The following is a 19,763-nucleotide window of genomic DNA, read 5'->3' on the forward strand; positions in this document are numbered from 1 at the left end:
GATCCTGCAGGCTGGGTGGGGTTCTGCATAATGCCCGCAGAATTGCTAGACTACTCACTGGTAACGTCTCAGACTTATTGTTGCGACTCAGAACGAAAATAAGTGGTAAGTGGTGAGACTGGGAGACAGGTTTGCAACAACATCCTCTCCAGAACCTAAACAATAGTCCTGGCATCATCGGTTAAGGTGCCCTTCTTCTGCATGGCTGGCTGTGAGCTGGAAGGCCTCCAAGAAGCGTTGTGCTCAGACGTTTTGGCCAAACACTGGGTGTATGTTGACGCTAAGGAACACGATCTTCCAATCTGACTTGTCTTTGCCTCGGTCTTGCCCTCAAAAACCTGATCACAGAAGATGATCTGCACGGTTCAAGTGGTTTTTAACCTCTCAGTTGCTTCTGGTGACTGTTAGGTGTCTTGGATGCAGTCTCTCTTTGTTATGAAGAATGGTTCCCCTGGGAGACCTCCTTAGCACCCAGGCAACAAGGGACAACAGCGCTTTCAACCTGAATCACCGAGAAAAAGATGTTTTCCTGAGGCTGAGACCTGCACAAGCTGCTTGTTGAGGCTCTGTGAGGAGATCCTTTCACTTCTGTCCAAGTGCTGTCTCTTGCTTCTCTTTCCTTTGGTTCCTGGCCTCTGCTCAAGGCTTCTCACGTAACTAGTTTTGATTTCTAAGTAGCCAAGTGCCTGTCCTCTGGTGTGGCTCTCACTGTTGTCAGCAAATGAATTGTTAATGAGTTTAAATGAGGAGCAAAGGGCAGGGTGGTGGCCAGGGCAATCATCCCTGATTGCTTTCGATTGTCTGCTCCTACTCGAAGTGCAATTCCTTTTGAATTTCATTTCCACGGCATCTGGCATATCTAAAGCGTTGTGTGAGTATTAGCTGGCCTTGCCCAACTCCCAGGAGCACCGTGCTGCTTGCTGCTCCAAGGGAAGGGGTACTTCTGGGCACACAAGTGGAGAAATTGGCTGAAGGCTGGGTAGGATGGCAGTGCCTTTCTGTTGCACTACATAGTCCCTCACTGAAAAGCTCCCTCTATGCAGCAAAGAGATGAGGGCTCACAGGAGGCTGAAGGACTCTTTTTGAGCCAGGCAAGGCCAGGTAGAGAGACAACTCTTCCCTGCAAGCACAGCCTGCTGAAATACTGCTGGTTTGTGCTGGCCTCTGCTGGGCAAAGGCTGAGCTCTCCCAGCCTGCAACCGCGCTTCTGGGTGACACCCTCTTCACGCTCCCCTGCACTTCTTGGCGACCTCCTCTTCACGCTCCCCTACGGCAAGAGCTGGCTCCAAGGTTAGGCTGGCTATTGCCAGAGACTAGGGAAAGACCTGGGAGGCTCAAGGTTAACACGTGTGAAGGCAAGGGTTGAGTAAGTCTGCCTGATGTTCAGGTCCAAGAAGAAACGTGGGGCTGTGGTTTCCCTTGGCCAAGGATCTCATAGCTTGGGCCAGGGGCCAGTTCTGCTTTGTGGTCCCAGCATGTTTCCATTGTTGTGCAAGGGTGCGGGGAGCTTGGCTTGGCATCGCTCACCTTCCCCGGCTCCCGTGGGGCTTGCAGAGCAGTGTGCAGGCAGTGCTGCGCTGGATGTGGGGACTGAGCCCTGGGAAACATCCCAGGTGGAGGGGTACGAGCTACTCGCTTAAACAAGCATAGACCTGACTACAGCCCTGATGAACTATACAATCACCTTCACCAAGACCTGAGATGAGAACCATAGATTTCAGTATGTTGATACTCAGGAAAGCTTTTGTAAAGGCAATTGGGATGGATTTCTGCCCAGCAGCCTTGTCCTGGGGGATCTGCTGTGGATGCATAATTGGGCAAAGGCAGCCCAAAGCCCAGTGGTTTGGGGGTGCATAGCAGTTGCGGGCAGGTGGAAGGTGGCACTGGGAGGCAGCTGCCGTGGGTGCTTTTCAAGCCTCCACATTTACTTGCTGGCTGCTGTTTTCCCTGCAGACAAAACAGAGGTGTGTGGCAAACATCTGTTGATACAATCAGAGAATGGAGATGGGAACTGGGGGACACGAGAGTTACATTTTCCTTTATGGCCTTCACTGAATCTCAGTACCTCCTATGGAGCAAGGCATCCTGGCAGCTCTGTGCAGAAGGACAGCAAGTCACAAAACATGGAGGATGCAGTAATTTTCTCCCTAAAAGCACAGGCTCAGCACTTTACAAACACTCAGTATCAGCATTTCAGGGTTGCTTCTATGGTAAGATAAATAAAGATATGACATTTGCTGCTGACTTAAGCTTAACATATCTCGCCAGATGGGAAGCCCAGGGCAATCTTTTACGCCTGGTATTCCCTTCCTGCTTCATCCTCCTCAGCTCAGCTGCAGGCTCCCAGTGTGCCGGGTGCCAAGGTGGGCAGACACAGAGCCAGCCGCTCCAGGGGAACCTGCATTCATCCTACGGCATGGGGCTGTTATGATCCCAGCTGTCGTCACTGTGATGCCCTCCCTTTAAATGGACTCACATGTGAATTTTCTCTCTTGAGGAACAGTGGAAGAGGTAATACCCAAGCACGGTATGCATGGAGTCAGAAGAGAAATAGAGGCATATCTTCAGTTTGGCCACGGACAGAAAAAGCAGCTCTGTTGCCCACTTTGCTGTGGCTCCAAATGATTTATGCGCTTTGTTTTGCAAATCCCATCTCTGAAGTCACTTCTGTTAGGGCTGCCAGCCTGCAGCAGCAAGAGGATAATCTCCTGCATACTGAACTGAAGCAGCAGCCCACAAAAGAGACGCTCTCTCTGCCTCTTACAATGATCATAGTGTCCAAAGCAGCGCTTGTCATACAAGAATGCTGTCTGGATGCTAATATTTCGGCACACAGCGATCAAAGATCAGGAATCACTGCTAAGAGACAAAGAATTTTTATGAATTAAAAGCTGGCAAGAAGAGAAAAAGCAAAGCGTGGCATGGAATGGCAAGACTTTCTCCTGGCAAACAGCACTGTGCTCGCTTCGTCTGGGTCCTTCTTCTGCTGTGTTGCCACCTTATTGATTAATGATCTGCAGGGGATCTGAGCAGTGAGGCGGCAATGTGTATATACATAAAGTTTTTTAGGTTAATCAAAAATCTAGCCAACTAAACACTAGGGGATGTATATTCATTTCTTGCCAGGGCAGGGTTACGACGAGTGCATTAAGGTTACTACATAAGACTGTAATTTTTCTTGCAGCTGAGGTTGCAGACACCAGCTGCTGAGAGCCCTACTGCTTCAGAGACATCCGCACAGAGAGAGCCCACGTTCCTCCCAACTCCTGCACCAGTTCTCTACTCCTTCCTAAGACGCTATCAACTTCTCTCCCCTCACAGCAACGATGGTGTGGTGCCCTGGGCCCCAGGACTTGTCCCGGGTTTGTCCTTTTTGCTGCAGTGCCAGTGGGAGGAAGAAGAGGAATATGCCCAAGTTCAGCAGTGAGCCATGCACATTTCCAGCACTCTTTAATTATTAATTAATGCCAGCTGCAAGCATTAGGAGATGAAAACCTTTTTTGTGTCATTGGCATGAACTGGTATGACTCACTGAGATGGAGGCTGGAGGATGCTGAGTAAGAAGGGCTTATATACTTTGAGCTTTTGGTATTTGGGGTTAATCTGTGACCCTGATCTGGACTGGGGATGTAAATCTAGACTGTTGCTGAGTTTTGAGTCTAGCTGCCTTTTTTTCACTTCTTTTATTTTGAGCTGAGTGAGGAGATGTTCATGTCCTACGTGCGTGCCTGGTGCACAGCAGAGGACTGAGGTGGGCTTGCTCTAGTGACAGAGCAGACAGAGCACGGCTCCCTTCACAACTATCTGTATCCCCACAGCTTTTCACAAGCAAAGGTCGAAACCTGGGCTTCAGATGCTCGAGCAGCGCAGCAGGCTAACCACAGTTACACAGCTTTTGGATTAGAGCTGGTTGTCATCCGGCCAGACCAGAGAGTGGGGCAGAGCAAGTTGGTGTCTGTTTGCAGAAGGCCATGCAGAGGTAGCGTAACCGCCCTGAGCCTCGAGGGTTGTGCACTAACCAACAACCGGCACATCTGAGGTACCACGGGTGCAAGTGCTCTTCCATGCTGTGCGCTCCTTTACGCCCTTACGCTGCAAGAAGGCAGCTGAGAATATTAGCACTTCAGCCATGCCCTCCCATGTGCTCTTTGAAGTTCAGACCTATATGATTCATCCATACAAACATCACACCTGAACTGGACAGGTTAAATTAAATTAAAGCCATTGCTACGTTAAAGCCAGGCTTTGGACAGGGATATTTGATCTGTAAAGAGGCGGTAGTTCTAGCTGCTGTTGGGCAAGCCCTTGCAGCCAAGGTTGGAAGGTGTCAGACTGGTGGTGGGGAACACCAGCCCTGCCCCTGGCACCTTAACTCTTTGTGCCCCCGCTTCCCCTGTAAAATAGATGTAGGTGATGCATCCCCAGTGAAGTTTGAGAACTACAGATGAGGCATGCTGAAGGGGAGCAAAACGCCATTTTCCTTCCTTAAGTTATGCTTTTGAAAGGCCTTAAACTTTGAAGAGGATGGGTTTGGTGCTCAAAGTTATCCCCTGCACAGCTTTGGTGGTTCTGACGTCTGCAGTATTCTCTGGATGAGATTTTAGATTGTGCAACTAAGCCTTCACGTTTTGTGTAGAGGAAGGTAATTTTTGCAAAGTTTTGAGTGCTGCAGAGCCTGCATGCGGCACTGTTATAAACATAGCTGTCCACCACTGGATGTGTCCCCAGATCTTTACACAGGAACTGCAATAGGAAAGATTCATAAGGGTTTAAGGTATCAAAATAATTGTGTACCTAACCTACAGTAATAAACTAACCCACTGCATTTATAAGCTGTACGCTGGGTCCTGCTTTCTGGTGGCCCCTGCGGTGTAGAAAGCAGCAGGTGCCAGCAGAGGGCTCGCAGCCTTCCCTGCGCTATAGGGGAACAACGCTGCCTTTGTCCAACGGCAGCCCTTGCCCTGCACGGTCTGTCTCCAGCTGTGCATTGCATCCAGCTGTGACCCAGAAGAAGTGAGTGGTTCTGCCAGTTATTCGAGTCTTGGTCTAATGATATGACTATCTGCCTTCTGAAGACCTCCACTAAAGCAGTTTGCATGTTGAACCCAATAGAAAACATCTTCCCTCCACCAACAAAGATCTTGTAATCTTCTCCGCAATGTCTGTGGTGAAAGGTTGTGTGGGATAGACTTCTGACAACTTTTCTGGACCTTAATCTTGTCAGTGAAAATGTGATAGAGCCACCTAAGAGCTGCATTAGCTAGGTCTTCTAAGTGCAAGGATGAGATTTAGAGGCACAAATCACAATGCTGTGAGTTCAGGAGCAAGGGACATCCTGTGATCCCATGGGCTTAGATACTTCCCATTTAAAGGGAGCCTAAGCATCCTCTGAAGTCTCTGCAGGAACTGAATGGCTGCAAGGTGCAGTAGATCCCTGAGTACCTGCTTTTCCCTGGCAACCTTCATCTTTTGTCCCACCTATTCCTTGGATCTCTGATCCAGTGTAGGAGAGAAAAGGCCATCAAGGAATTCTTCTTTTCACAATAATTTTCTAATGTGCCTTCTGCACACCTTCCACGCCAATTTTCACCACCCGTTTGTTAGGGCCTTGCTTGACATTGAGGCCTGTTGCCATTCACTAGAAATCATAAAGCTGAGCTGTCATTGCCAGCATCATCCCTAGGGTTTCTGTGTTTTTTGGGTGGGCTTTAAGAAAACCAAGCTTGTTCCAAGACATGTTCTTCAGTCCTTACAGAACATAAAGGAAATGCATGTTCTCATAGGTCTTAAAGACAGAGTATATGCCAAGATATATGCCAAGATATGTCAGAAGTTGGATTTCTTGAGATCAGTGGGGAAGCCAGAGATGTTAGGCTCTACCTGACGGCCTGTACCGTTACATTTAATTTGGGCCCTGCTTCTGCCTCTGGTTTAGTGCCTTCCAACCTTCACAGATACTTATGGCTGCAGGATCCTGTAACCTTTTTAGCGCTTGTGTCAATCTCTATGTAAAGGAGATTTCATTCAAGCTTTAAAATCTACTTCAAGGGGTTGTCCTGAAATATAAATAATTTTTCATGGCTAAGAAATTTTTATATAAAGATGCTCTGATGAGGGAAATCCAAAAGCAGCTGCTGTGTTGCTTCAAGGAGGGAAAGAGGCTCATCTGAGTAGAAACAGATGCGGCAATGGAGAGAGGAAGAAATGCAAAGCACAGGAGTTTTATTTTGGTCCAGAAATTGGCAAACAATATAAAGGGGTGATTGGATAGTTCACAGAGCCAGAAACAAAACAAAACAGCCCTGAAATCTGAGGAGAGGAGTTCTGGGAAGCGTGGGCCTATAGGTATGAAAAATACTTGACTAAATCGGCTTTGGGGGAGCCAAGGTTGCTTCCCTGACTGGCTCGTGTTCGCTTGACAGGCTGCAATCATCAGAGGCTGGGCAATGCTTTCATCCATCTGCTTTCAGCTGTTATTTTCAGCAGGGTCTGTGTTTTAGTCATTCTTGATTTACTGTTGGACTTTTCCGATTGGATTAAGACACTGGTTGAGTGCTAACAAACTGCTCCTTGCTTGGCAGGCTCTGGCTTGCTACGGACTTTTTGTTGGTGATGGGTAAAACTGAGGGGTTTTGAGAGAAATTTAGGAGCTGAAGGTGGGACTAAAACACAACTCAAGACAACTGACTGTTTCTGACTCCAGTTTGGAGTAGGGCTGGCAGGAGGCAAAGGACCCAGCATGTGTTTCTTATTCCTCTCCCATATATCTAAATATTTTTCTGTGTGTGTGCTCAATCTTTAGTCACATGTAGAGAAATGTAACTGTTTTCAGTGTTTTACAAATGTATGACAGGCTTTCCTCAACTCTTTATTTTTTCCTTTATACTCTTTCTGCTTTTTCTTTTTCTGTGACCTAAGCCTGAAACCCACGTTCAGTCCCTGTTAGTCACTGGTATCTTCCTCTCTGCTGCCCAGAGACCTTTGACTGCAGCAGACTGACATACAGTACCTAACTGGGTTACCCTGCATCTCTCTGAGTTTACAAATTAAAGATGCCAGGGGCTGTGATAACACTTTCAGCTACAGATAGCTAAAGCTACAGTTCTAAAGTCATACAGACCTAAATACAACATGTAGGTGACATATTTAAATTAGTCTTGAGTAACTTAAATAACGTTTTACTATCTGGAAATTTTGCTCCTCGCTCTGCTTTCGGGATTATTAATGACGCTCCTCTAGCAAGCCCAGTTTGCCATGCTAAAAATTTGCCTTTTTTTTTCTCTTGATCTTAGCGTTTCGATTGCTCTTCAGTAAATGACAGTGATTACCTCTGGGTAACTTTGATTTTGATAATATTGTGGAGAATTTTGTAAAGACTTTTTCAAATCTGGTGATCCTAAAAGTTAATTTTCTGTATACTCTACTGTAATATCCTCTGTTATATCCTTTTATATATATATATCCTATATAGTATTATATCCTTAGTCCTCAGACTAAGGAGCTGTTGGACCATGACTTCCTGCTTCATTTCACCTCTGCGCTCTGCAGTGCTATTCACTCATTGCATTCCTGATACATTTAAATCACAAATTGCTTAGAACAAATTCTTCTGTCCTTTCTGTTGTCTCAGTACGGAGTTTAGAGTAACTTTGGGTGCCTAACCAAATAACAAATGGTGAGGAGGACCCTCTTTTCTGGCTCTTGCTTCTGAATTTGCCTTTCTCGTTTATTATGTAAAAGGACTACATTATGGTTAAGTTGTACCATCGTAAGGAGCATCCCAGGTGAGGCCAGAGGTTCGCTGGCAAAGCTGTGGGCTGATGCCGGGGAGAGCAGGGAGGTTTGCAGCTCTGCCCTGCGGTGATTTCAGCAGAGCGCATAGGGAAGGCTGCACCGGCTTCACCCGTCTCCAGCTGTGCTCCTGGACACTCTGCTGGGAGTAGGAAACTCAAGAAGCGAGCTCTGTGAGGAGCAAGAACCACTTAAGGTGACATTTGCCTAGGGTTCTAGGGTTTGGTTTTTTTTTTTTTTTTTTTTTTTTTGCTTGCATGGGAAATACAAACACAAAGGCACCAAAGCTGAGCGTCATTTCGTGAGTCTCACCAAAGCGAGAGCATTTGCTCCCGGCAGCAGTCAGAAGACAGTGTCAGTAACCTCTGACAGCATTCCACAAAGTAAATACAAGCCAGAGGAACTTCACTTCTTCATTCTCTGACCCAAGTCTTTGTTTCGGGAATACAACATCCTAAAGACAGGTCACTGGTCCCACTTTTCCAAGTGAACTTTGAGCTGTGTGTTTAAAGCTGGAAGAGAGCTGAGCAACACCAGCACGCAACCAAGTCCACATTCTGAAGCTCGCGCTGAGTAATGTTTGTACAGTTCAGATAACACGACGTTAATTAAATGAACTGTAGATCACAAGCCATCTCCAGGCAGGAATCTGTCAAGAGTGGCACGTTGCTAAATAACGCTGACTCATTAACTGCGAGTTCCCCAGGAGGATGAAAAACAAACACCACTTTTGGCTCTTTTGCTTCAGTCGCATCATGGAGATGTTTTAATTTTGACTCCATTGGATGTTTTCACTTTGTAGTGCGCCATGTCATGAAAAAAACCAAAACCCAAACCACACATCGGACGCCAAGCCTAATGAAACCCCCAACCCCTGTTCATCTCTGGCTGGGTCGGCCACTGCCCACGGACACACAGCCCCCCCAAGGGCACAGCGCTGGGTCACTCCGTGTCCCGCAGGTCTCTCCCGCACCGGGCCTGATTCACCGCGGGGCGGCCGCTCGGCGGGGCCTGCGAGCGGCGGGGCGGCGGCGGCGGCCCCGGGCAGGGGACGGGGCGGAGGGGGGGGGGCGGGGCGGCCCCTCCGTCGCCGCAGGGCCCCCGCCAGGCCTACCGCTCCGCCGGTGCCCCGCTGGTTGTGTCACCCCCGCCCCCCTCCCACTGCTCCCCGCCCCGGGGCAGCCAGACGCCCTGCCCGCCCCCGCGGCGGGGCGGGGCGGGGCGGAGGGCGGGGTGGGGGGGGGCCGGGCCGGGCCGGGCCTCCCCGCACGGCGGCAGCCAGTGAGCTCGGCGGGGGCGGCCGGGCGGGGTTTCCCGGCCAGGTGGGTACCGGCGGGGAGCCGAGCCCAGCCGAGGCGAGGCGGGTGGCCTGTGCTGCCGGCATGGTGCAGCAGGAGCCCGGCGGGGTGGCGGGGCTGGCGGCGGCGGGGGAGGCCGCTGCCGGCACCGCCGACGTGCGTTTGTCCCGGCGTCGCTGGGTCGTGGTGCTGCTCTTCAGCAGCTACTCCCTGTGCAACGCCTTCCAGTGGATCCAGTACAGCAGCATCAACAATGTCTTCCTGCGCTTCTACGGCGTGAGCGCCTTCGCTATCGACTGGCTGTCCATGAGCTACATGCTCACCTACATCCCCCTGCTCTTCCCCGTCGCCTGGCTGCTGGACAAGAGGGGCCTGCGCCTCATCGCCCTGGCCGGCTCGGCCCTCAACGCCCTGGGCGCTTGGGTGAAGCTGGGCAGCCTGAAGCCGCATCTCTTCCCCGTCACCGTCCTGGGGCAGGTCATCTGCTCCGTGGCCCAGGTCTTCATCCTGGGCATGCCCTCGCACATCGCCTCTGTCTGGTTCGGCTCCCACGAGGTCTCCACTGCCTGCTCCATTGCTGTCTTCGGGAACCAGGTAACGGGGCGGCTGTTCCCCGGCTGGCCGGGCACACTGGGCAAGCCTTCGCCAGCCTGGCCATAAACTGGGAGCGCTAAGGGAGGAGAGCAGCAAACTAGGGAGGGGGAAGAGATGCACGGGGCCTGGAGGGCAGGAGCAAAGATAAGAGGCGCTTACACGAAAATCCCGCAGGGAAATGCAGCTGGTACCTGGAGGGACACAGCTGGGATCAAGCTGTGAGCTGATGGTGGTGGCAGAAGCAGGTGGGACCTAAGTCTACAAAGCTGGGGGCAGCCTGGGGGTTGGGTATGATTCTGGCTTTGCGCCGTGTTTGGACTCAGGGTCTTCTCCAGTGCCCTCCTACTCTGTCTGCGAACCTCTAGTCCAGGGGGATGATTCAGTAGCCCCGTGGATGGGCTGGAGGTGGTGTTGTGGTGCTGAGAAACGCGCTTTAGGCACAGTGTCCTGCAAACCTCAGATCTGCAGTTGCATCTGGACTTGACACTGCAATATCCTCCTGCTGACAACGTGATGGGACAAAGGCGATTAACTGTCTGCTGGAAAGAGTACTTGTCACAGGGCCCTGGAGGAAAAGGACTTCAGCACTTTCATACCCCTTAAAAGTAGGTACAGAGTTTCCACAGGCAGTTGCTTTGAAAAGAAGCAAACCTTCCATCGTTCTAGGGCGAGGTAAGGTCCCCAAGCACTCTCGTATCAAGGCGGGTCAGGGAGGCCAGCGACCCGCACTTGCTCAAGCTGTGACGGCCTTTACTTGTAGCCCAGCTAGTGCTCAGAGGAGACAAATTTTTCCACAGCTTTGAAAGGATGAGGGAAATAGCTTCTTGACCCTTGCACTGGAACACCCACTCATCCTTGTTGCGTGAAGCAGATAGATAGACCAATACTGATGCAATGTGGCGTGAGCGAAGTGAGTCTGGCTCTGCAAAGCCGATGTGAAGAAGAGGGAAGTAGAACCTGGCATTAGCTGTTAGGCTGGACCTCTGCCCCTCTACTTTGAGACCCAATATACTGCCCGACACATGACTGCGCCCTGCCCTGGGCTGTCTTTAGTTCAGCCTGTGGGTGCTATTCGGACTTGAGTGGTTTGCAGTTCAGATAGATAGTTTCTTAAGCACAGTTTTCCTCACAGATAACTTTGTGTGCAGTGGGTTTGAGGTCTCCTTTCCCCACATTCCTGGGTTTCTGTAATTATTTAAATACTGCTGAGGCAAGAAAAGGTGAATGCTTGGAGATGGTGTTTGTGGAAGAGTGCTAGGGAATTAAGGACATTCTGGCTTACATCGTTTGGAAAGAGAAAACATACTTATCTTTCTCTTTGTGAATCTTAGCTTTCCTCTTATCAGCCAAGCTAGTGGGCTGCTTTTTTATGTGTTTTAAATGAATCTTTAGAGTGGAAGGCATTTAACTTGGCACGAACACTCTGCTACTTTAGGGGTAAATAAGTAACAGAACATTTTGCTGTCAGACTTTTTTTTTTAATTATTCAGGTGGAGTTACTCAACAGTGTGCATAAGAAATCCAAACAATGAGGGTTTCAGCCTGTGCTATATACGTGTATGGTATCCTCATCGTCCTAAAAGGAGCAGGTTAGTCTAACAGTTGCGAAAAGCAAATTTTGGCTATGCTTTTGGTGTTCGACACTGCTCTGAGGCTTGAACTGACATGTCAATGAGACCTCAGTTCAGTACATAGGCCTTTCTTTGTAAGCCCAGGCTTCCCTTTTAGAGAACTGGAGAAATCAGAAATGTCAACAACTAAAGACAGGGTGTGCTCCACAGGCAGGGCCTACTCATTCCCTTAATTTCATTCTCTTAGTTGTGGGTCCTGAGATGCATAATCACAGTGAATGGAAAGTAGCTATTTTGTTAGCGGTGACGTGGGGCAGGGGTAAGAAATAGAGGCATCCTTTTTTCCTGACTCTGTAGTTAAAGACTGTGTTTTAGGGAGCGTTAGCAAAGGGTATAATACAGTGGGTTTGTAATTGCAGTATGGCAAATTAGTCCTTACGCTCATTCCTCTACAACTGTATGGTTTTCCTTTCCTTGCCATGTCGCTTAGTTACAGATCCTCAAGGTGGAAAACTCTGTCACGAGTTATAATCGTGATTATTATTATCACGTGCCAAGCACCGATGTCCCTCTCTGACAGCGATTGCAGTCAGCTACATGGAGGATTGGGGCAGTGCCACCGCTGCTTTGTTTGATACACCTGCCTTCTTTCTGCTCCTACCCTCTTGACCTTAGGCAGCACTTGAGCAGTGCTGTCCTGAGGAGACCCTTGCCTGCTGGTTCCTCTAGGTCTGCCAGGGTGATGTCTGCTCAGGACACACCACTGCTGCTTGCTGGGTGATGGTAACCAGCAGTGTGCCCAGGTGTCCAAGAAGGCCAACAGCATCCTAGCCTGTATCAGGAACAGTGTGGTGAGCCGGACTAGGGAAGTGATCATCCCCCTGTACTCGGCACTGGTGAGGCCCCACCTCGAGTACTGCATTCAGTTTTGGGCCCCTCGCTACAAGAAGGACATTGAGGTGTTGGAGCGTGTCCAGAGAAGGGCTACAAAGCTGGTGAGGGGTCTGAAGGACAAACCTTATGAAGAACGACTGAGGGAGCTGGGGTTGTTTAGCCTGGAGAAGAGGAGGCTGAGGGGAGACCTTATCACCCTCTACAACTACCTGAAAGGAGGTTGTAGAGAGATGGGGGCTGACCTCTTCTCCCTGGTGACAAGTGATAGGACAAGGGGAAACGGGTTCAAGTTATGTCAGGGGAGGTTTAGATTAGATATTAGGAAACATTTTTTCACTGAAAGGGTTATTAAACATTGGAATAGGCTGCCCAGGGAGGTGGTGGATTCACCATCCCTGGACGTGTTTAAAAAAAGGGTAGATGTGGTACTTAGGGACATGGTTTAGAAGTGGCTTTTGTCAGGGTAGGCTAAAGGTTGGACTCGATGATCTTAAAGGTCCCTTCCAACCGCAACAATTCTATGATTCTATGATTCTAACCTTCAGGTTCAAAGTTAGCCCTGAGCAGTAAATCATTGAATCAGTCAAACTGGGTATTAAACACCTTTTAAAAAAAAAACAAAAACAAAAACAAAAACAAACCCAAAAAAACCCCACCTAAGTAGAGTGTCAGGTTCTTCTCACTTGTTTCTGGCCATGTGTTGGTTGTGGTATCTGAAGTGCAAAGAAGGGTTAGATTGAGCACTCTTGAATCAATGCTGGACAGCTTCTAGAAAAGAAGAATGTGGACACCTGTGGAGGAGGCACTCGCATTCCCTTGTTTACCCACTGCTGGTTTTCATGACATTTTACTTTTCCCCATTTTAACAGGGAGATGCATGGGTTTTTCCATTTTTTTTGCTCCTTGTCCCTGCAAGTGCATGTATGGGGAGGTGTAGAATGGGGTTTACTTGCATGTTGGATACTTCGGCATTAAAATATTAGTGTCATTAAAATATTAGTACCATCTCATTGCTTGAAAGACTAGGGAAAAATCTATGTGGGGACATTTCCTCAGGCTGAAGTTCTGGAAGGAAGCAGAAGTGTTTTGGAAAGTTCACAGATGTGTTTGAATATTGGGAGGAATTTCTCTAACACGCTTCTGGAGTACAGCCGTCAGAAGTAGCATGCCTGCTAGGTCGTCAGCAGTGCTATTCATGGAGGTGCTGGACATCTTGGTGCTGGACATCTACGTGAAGTTCCATGCACAAGAGGTGGGTGGGAGAGAGTGGTCTGCGTAAGTCCATGCTGCTTCCGTTGTGGTGTTATTGATCCATCAGCCAGTTCCCTGTCTGGGGCCATGGTTCGGACCTGACAGGTTGCAGCAAACGGGCTTCTGTCTTCTGTGTCAGAGGGAGACTGTCCCCTCATTCTCTCTGGTGACAGGACTGCAGCGGGAGGAGTTGCTCTCCTGAGATACTAGCACCTGCAGGAGCATGTGCTTGCTGGAGCAGCAGGCCTTGCCCCTTCCTTTAACATACTTGCTCCCCCGTCTTTTGGGGATGAAGAAACACGGTACTGTGGCATGACAAAACTAACACAGCGGTGGGGATCTTTAGGTAATGAGTTCAATTCTCGTGTCTTTTTCAGATTTTTGGTGTCCAGGCCCAGCTCTCTGCTTCAGCTGCCATAGCACATGCTGGACTGCTGTGCATGGGCCACGCTTCTTCAGGCATGTTGGTTTTAGGTGTATCTCTTACTGCTGTGTCTCCCTGTTGTCACCTGAAGGGCGAGGAACGTGGGCAGCAGACAGGGAAGTGTACAGCTGTGTTCCACAGGGGCAATGAAAGAACATTTATGTTTGTGACTTTGTATTGTTTTGCCACAGGTATTGTTATTTTTTTGTTTGTTTGTTTGAAATAGACCTTGTTCCTGGCTTCTGTCATTCTGACAAAGAGAAACAAGCAGCTGCTTGGGAGTAAGGATGCGGGCGTCTTAGGCGATCTTTCTGCTGTAATTTTGCCTCTTCATTTTTTAGCAGGGGTTGATAAAAGGTGTTGACATGGTTTGGGAGGAAAGAAGAGTTTAGCTTCATATCAATCTCTGCCTCTGGGGAAAAATGATGCAGCACCTTACTGATCTTCAGGTGGGGTCTGTCCTTGTTCTGATGCAGCTGGCATGTGACTTCAGAGATTTTGGGCTTCGGAAACAGAAACGGCCTGAGGCAGAGCTTTTAGGTGCTATCTGCAGACTGCTGAGTGATGGCTTTTGAAGTGGACAAACTGAATGATAAGCTGTGAATGACATTCAGGGAAATGCTCTCTTGCTCTCCTGGTGGATCTTTTTCTCTTGTTCTGAACCTGGGGAAACAGTCTGCATGAGGTCAATGGGTGGGTGTTGCCGAATAATTGAGTCTGCAACATCTGAATGGCTTTGGTGCTGGTGAGCCTGCAGTGCTATTTGTGCTGAGCATGTGCTGCTGTTTGATACCTCACTGCTAACTCTGTCCTGTACCTTTCACCCTTCAGGTCCTGTGGAATTCCTGTCTTCGAGTGGACTTCTAGATCTCTTTGGCTGTTCTGTCCCTTCTGGAGGCTCCCCATCTCTTCAGATGAGATTTGATCCCTGTTAGAAATAGGGGCAGGTGGTAGTCTGACTCGCATCCCTCTGTAGCTTGGCCCTGTATCTCCCAGGGTTTTAGCTATTAGAATAGAGAAGATTTTAGCAAGGAACCAAGAGGAGCTGGTAGTGGCGCCAGTTAATGGTTGAAATTCTCAGACCCTGGCTCCTTTTTCTCCTTGTAAAGAAGGGCAGGGTGGATCAGAGCACTTGGATCACAAGGAGTGCTATGTGGTCAGCTCTCCGAGATCCTGGATGTGGCTCAGTGTGGGAGGGCGTGCTGACCAAATAGCAACGTGGCTTTCCCAGGAATGCCTAAGTTTCTATAAACAGACACTGGAGCCTGAAATTAACTTTTTTCTACCCATTTCAACTGATGCTCCCTTCTCAGCCATACACCAAAGGCAGCTCCCCCTTCTCCCTCACAGAAGCAGTTGGCTTTTGGGTTATGTTCTGTGGAAGTTGCATAAAAGTTTAAATGAATGCAGTGTTTTTGCTGGGAGCGGCTGCCCTATGGCACCCTCAGCACTTGCCCTGCAGGATTCCCCGGGGCTGGCTATGTTAGGTCCTTGACCAAAGTATTATATCTTGACTGAGGATTCCAGCAGCAGCTGAGGTAGCTGTCAGAGATGAAACCTCTCTTCTGCTTTACACTCTCTTGTCTGCTGCTGCTGTTTTGCTGCATTGTGTTTCTTTCCCATTAAACTGGGGGAAGGTGCATTCAAGACTGAGAGGCCCTGAGTGACTTGCACAGAGAAGTAGTCTTCATCATACGGCATTGCATCATATTAAACAGCATGAGATGATGCCACAGAAGCAGAAGTTTGATGAGGAAGGGAGTTTGCTTTGCTTCCGGAAGACCTTTAGTTGTGTAAGTGCCATTTGAAAAAAACAAACAAACAAACAAACAAACAAAACATTATCTGCTACGTCAGTGGGAGAGTAAAAAAGAGCCTAAGTCCTATCTTATCTTGTCACGAGGCCTGGATTACAATTTTTCCTTTCACAACTTGGGTCTTTCCTGCTTCTTAAAGAAAGAAAGGTGACTGACCTGTGGTTTGCAAACATTTACGCATGTCGATTTCTTGACTATCCGGATTTCAACAGGCTCTTTTGGTTTTGTGGTCAGTGGTATGGAAGAACCATATTCTGGACAGCAACCCACACAAAAGTATACTGGGTAGGAACTGGCAGTTTCTGCTTTACACAGCTCTTCAGTTGGGTATGTTCAATTCTGCTGTAGCCCCTTGTATGGAAAGGCAGCTGGGACCTGTGTCGGTAGCAAAAGATTGGGAAGTGGATGCGCAGTAGGAGTCACAGGGCATGAGGAGGGGGTGGCTGTCTGCTCTCTGCAGATTGCGATATGTGAATTGTAGGTCAGCAAGTTTAGCTGCTCCTGTGAAATGTCATGGGTATAGCGTGGGAGGCACCTGTAGTTAGAAAAGGAGGGAGCACTGCAGGGCAGAGCTTTGACATGCAGACAAGAGTAGAGGAAGAGGCTGTGTTGCCCAGGGCTATGGAATAGGTACCTCCTCAAAGGTGTTCCCTGGGTCAATGGAGATCCAGGTTAATTATGGTGGCAGAACTGTCAGAGGGGCATCTGGCATCGGTCTTGTATGTACTGAGCATGGTTCAAAGTTCCCCTCTCTCATACACGTAACAGCAACGTAGCGAGAAGGAGAGGCCTTCTGTTCCCCTTCGTAAGTGCTTTCCTACTGCAACAAGAGGCACATTGTTCAGATCCAGCAAACTGTGCAACTTCCCCCTCCTCCCACCTGTCAGGTGTGCCCTTCTGCCACTACCAGTTACATTCTGCATCTTTGCACTGGTTTACGCTACAGGGCAGGTAGTGTGGGCTATGTGGAATCCTGATCTAGTCTCATCTATTACTGAACAGCATGGATGCTGCTGTACTTGGCTTGTGTGTCTTGTCTGTAAGATTTCTGGAGAGACAACCTGTTGTGGTGGTTATCTGAGATGGAGGTTTCTAGAAGAACAGCAGCTGTAGTGTGCAGCCTTGCTTTGTTGACTTTTCACCAAGAACCTTGGCTTCCCCGATAATAATATTGGCAGGTCAGTTCTCATCGTTCATTTGGGGAATGTCAAAAGATTTGTTTCTGAGCACTCGGTATCTGAAGCCATTTGAATTAGAATCAAGTATAATTAAAAAAAAAAAACCCCAAACAAACCCCCAAACCCATTTCTACTATTGTGTCTGGAGAAGAACATCTTGAAAATGGGAAGTTCTACAGGCTTAAATATATCTGTCAGATAATAAGTCAGTGTGTACAGCAGGACTGACTTGTTAAAACAATTGAAATATCAGTAATTTTCTTCCAAAGCATGGTAGTCTCTCTGGTTTTCTAGAGCATTCCTCATCTCCGCCTTCCTTGGTTGGTGTGTATGTTGAGGATTAGAGGTAGTGCTGTGCATTGTAAGCAAACGGTTCAGGACTGGTACTGCATCTCCCCAGCAGTTACACCACTCTTTCCTGCTCCCCTGCTTTTGGAGGCAGTGGAGGAGGGTCCATTAGAAATGGAGGGGTGGCCCTGGAGGGAATCGGGTTGGTGTGACCCTCAGAAGGCTTCTGACAGCGGTACTGTGTGGGTGGCTCAGAGTAGGGCTTCCACAAGGGCTTCACCTTTGGCATAGGTGAAGTGTTGGTTTTATTCATGCTTTAAAGCATTGAATTTATCTGATAGAGTTTCACAAACATTCCTTAAAGAGAGGTCTACAGCGGATAGCTAGATTATCCTATTTCTGTTCTCCAAGCTGATCTGGGGTGGCGGTGGTGTGTGTGTGAAAGATTCATTCCCAGGGCCAAATGACTGTGGGCCCTGTTAAAAGTAACTCTTTTGGGAGTGGAAAGGTAAAGTAACTCCAATGGTATGTCGACAAACAAAATGAGCTCTCTTCGCTGAGAGCAGGTGAAGTCCTTGTTTTTATTTTTATTCCCCCCCCAAGCCTTTTCTTTGGAAAGGTACAATGCATCAGAACAGAGGAGCATCTGGCCTAGGTCAGTCCAAATTTGCCAGGCAGCCCCAGGCCAGTCAGTGACAAGTGCTAAGGGAAAGACGGTAAAAATGGAGTGTATCCTCCTAACTCTCCGAAGTCTTGGCTTGGGAACTTGCTGAGATTGTGTTGAAATCATAGTGTAAGAAAAGCCTGTTGTATTGGTGTTTATCAATGTGTAAACGTCAATATTGTGATTGCTATAGGTTTTGCCCATTTGGCCAAACTGGCGGGCAGCTGGCCCTGGGGTTTCTGGGGACTCCTGCCTGTGCTGGGCCTCTTAAAAATTTATATCGCTTTTCTTTTCCTCCATTCCTGATTTGAGCATTTGGTAACAAAGCGGAGTTAGCAGTTTGGTGTGTTTGTGTGCGAGTAGTGTGGGTTTTCTGTTGACTTGTTCTTTGACTGGATGAATGCCATCTGTTCCTGATGCCTTGTGGAAGAAATTAGTTGAAATAAATTGATTATGATCTTCCACTGATAATGCTTCAGATTTTTGCCATGTGAAGAGGTTCTGTTGATGTGGAAACCTCCCATAAATACCATGCCATGAATGCTGGTGCAAGACTTCATTTACTTCTCCCTCTTTCTTGAATGTTCTCCTTCCACAGTGATAATCTTCTGGCCCTACAGACTTTCTGGCAGGCTTCCTGATTTTGCTGTGTTTGAAGAGTTTTGACTTAGTTTGTAAAGTTGTTCCCCAGCCTTTTGTGGCCTAATTATGGTTTTACTTTAGCTAGGTCCAGCTTGCTGTCTTTTTTTAATTTGCTTGAAAGAGTAATGTCCAGGTTTTGAGTTGGGTGGTGGCTGGGTTTTTTTTTTTTTGGTGGGGCATTGTGTGGGTTTTTTTAATTTTTTTACTTTTTACTTAACTGTGGTTCCTTTATTCTGTTCTGAAGTCTTTTGCTAGTATTCTCTAGGCTGACACCAAGCCTCTAATGCAGTGTCTTTACAGTCTAAATGCCACTTGCAAACATTTTTATTTCTTTGGCTTTTCTTTTTAATTTCCTTTTAACAAGCGTCTTCCCTTTTAGGCAGCTCCCTCTTGTGAGTTAAATATTGCCATAGTGCTTTGGAGGGTGGGTTGTTTTTTTTTTTTTTTTCTTTTTTTTTGGTCACTGCTGCAAGGAAGCTGCATTTGAGTGCAGGGCAGAGCTGTTCTGTAATATTGATCGTGGTCACACTGTGCTGCTCTAGGTCTAAATCACAAATTGTGCTGCCTCTTATAGGTTTTCCTTGGAAAAGCGTATTTATGGAATCCAAAAATGCAGTCTCTGCATTATCCCTGTCATGACACTTATTTAGCCTGCAAGGGCATTGTCGAAATTTCTCACTGTTGTATTTTTTTCTGCCTTTGCAGCATCTGTCTCTTTCTATCTTTTAACACTTTAATTGACCTTCTGGGTTTGGTGGTCTCCTCTGTCAATATTTGTGCTTACTTATGGAATTTTATAGGGCTTCTGTATTCCTGTTGCTGACTCTCAGTTTTCTTTAAGGTGGAGACCCACTCCTCCATCGATCATTCATTTACAATTTTTATGCTGATACCACACTGATTATCTTCCTTCTGCAGACTCTTAGTATACGAACAGCTAAACTTAAATTAGACATTCCATTTTCCATTTCAAGACTTTGGATAGTTTTATACCATCTTATTAGCCACTTGCTCTTGGTTTTGTTGCCTGTTCTTGTATATGCTTGAATGTTGAATGTGATGATGTTGTTGGGACTGGTCCTCGACAAAATTCAGGTAGGAAATACATTCCTTCTATCCTTTATTAGCCTTTAAAGAATGTAATTTAAACAGTGCACTGTGCTGTAGTTGTTGACTTCCCTGGTATTCTGTTTAAAAACTACCCCAAAGACTTCTTAAAATAAAATGCCTGGTTCCTGAGGAGAGATTCTTGGATATCAGGACAGTGTTGTGTGTTTTGGGTGTGGGGATGCTGAATGATGTGCTGAATTTTGGGAACTAGAGCCTATCTATATAGGTCTTGGAGAGCATT

General features: G+C 47.8%; 1 protein-coding gene across 5 annotated transcripts in view; it reads left to right on the forward strand.

Moving 5' to 3' along the window:
• The first annotated feature begins 9,083 nt into the window (after positions 1 to 9,083).
• The window catches only part of FLVCR2 (FLVCR choline and putative heme transporter 2), a 40,623-nt gene continuing 29,943 nt past the window's right edge, over positions 9,084 to 19,763 (forward strand). For 2 of the 5 annotated variants that reach the window (XR_012586765.1, XM_074585300.1), the window contains exon 1: positions 9,097 to 9,683. Coding sequence is in view for 2 of the 5 variants with exons in the window: in XM_074585300.1 (XP_074441401.1) it covers positions 9,174 to 9,683 (510 nt within the window). In the remaining 3 variants the exon portion in view is untranslated. The other 3 variants (XM_074585299.1, XR_012586766.1, XR_012586767.1) reach the window with 3 other exon arrangements.

The sequence above is a fragment of the Larus michahellis genome, chromosome 4 (assembly GCF_964199755.1).
Source record: "Larus michahellis chromosome 4, bLarMic1.1, whole genome shotgun sequence".
In the NCBI taxonomy this organism is placed as follows: domain Eukaryota; kingdom Metazoa; phylum Chordata; class Aves; order Charadriiformes; family Laridae; genus Larus; species Larus michahellis.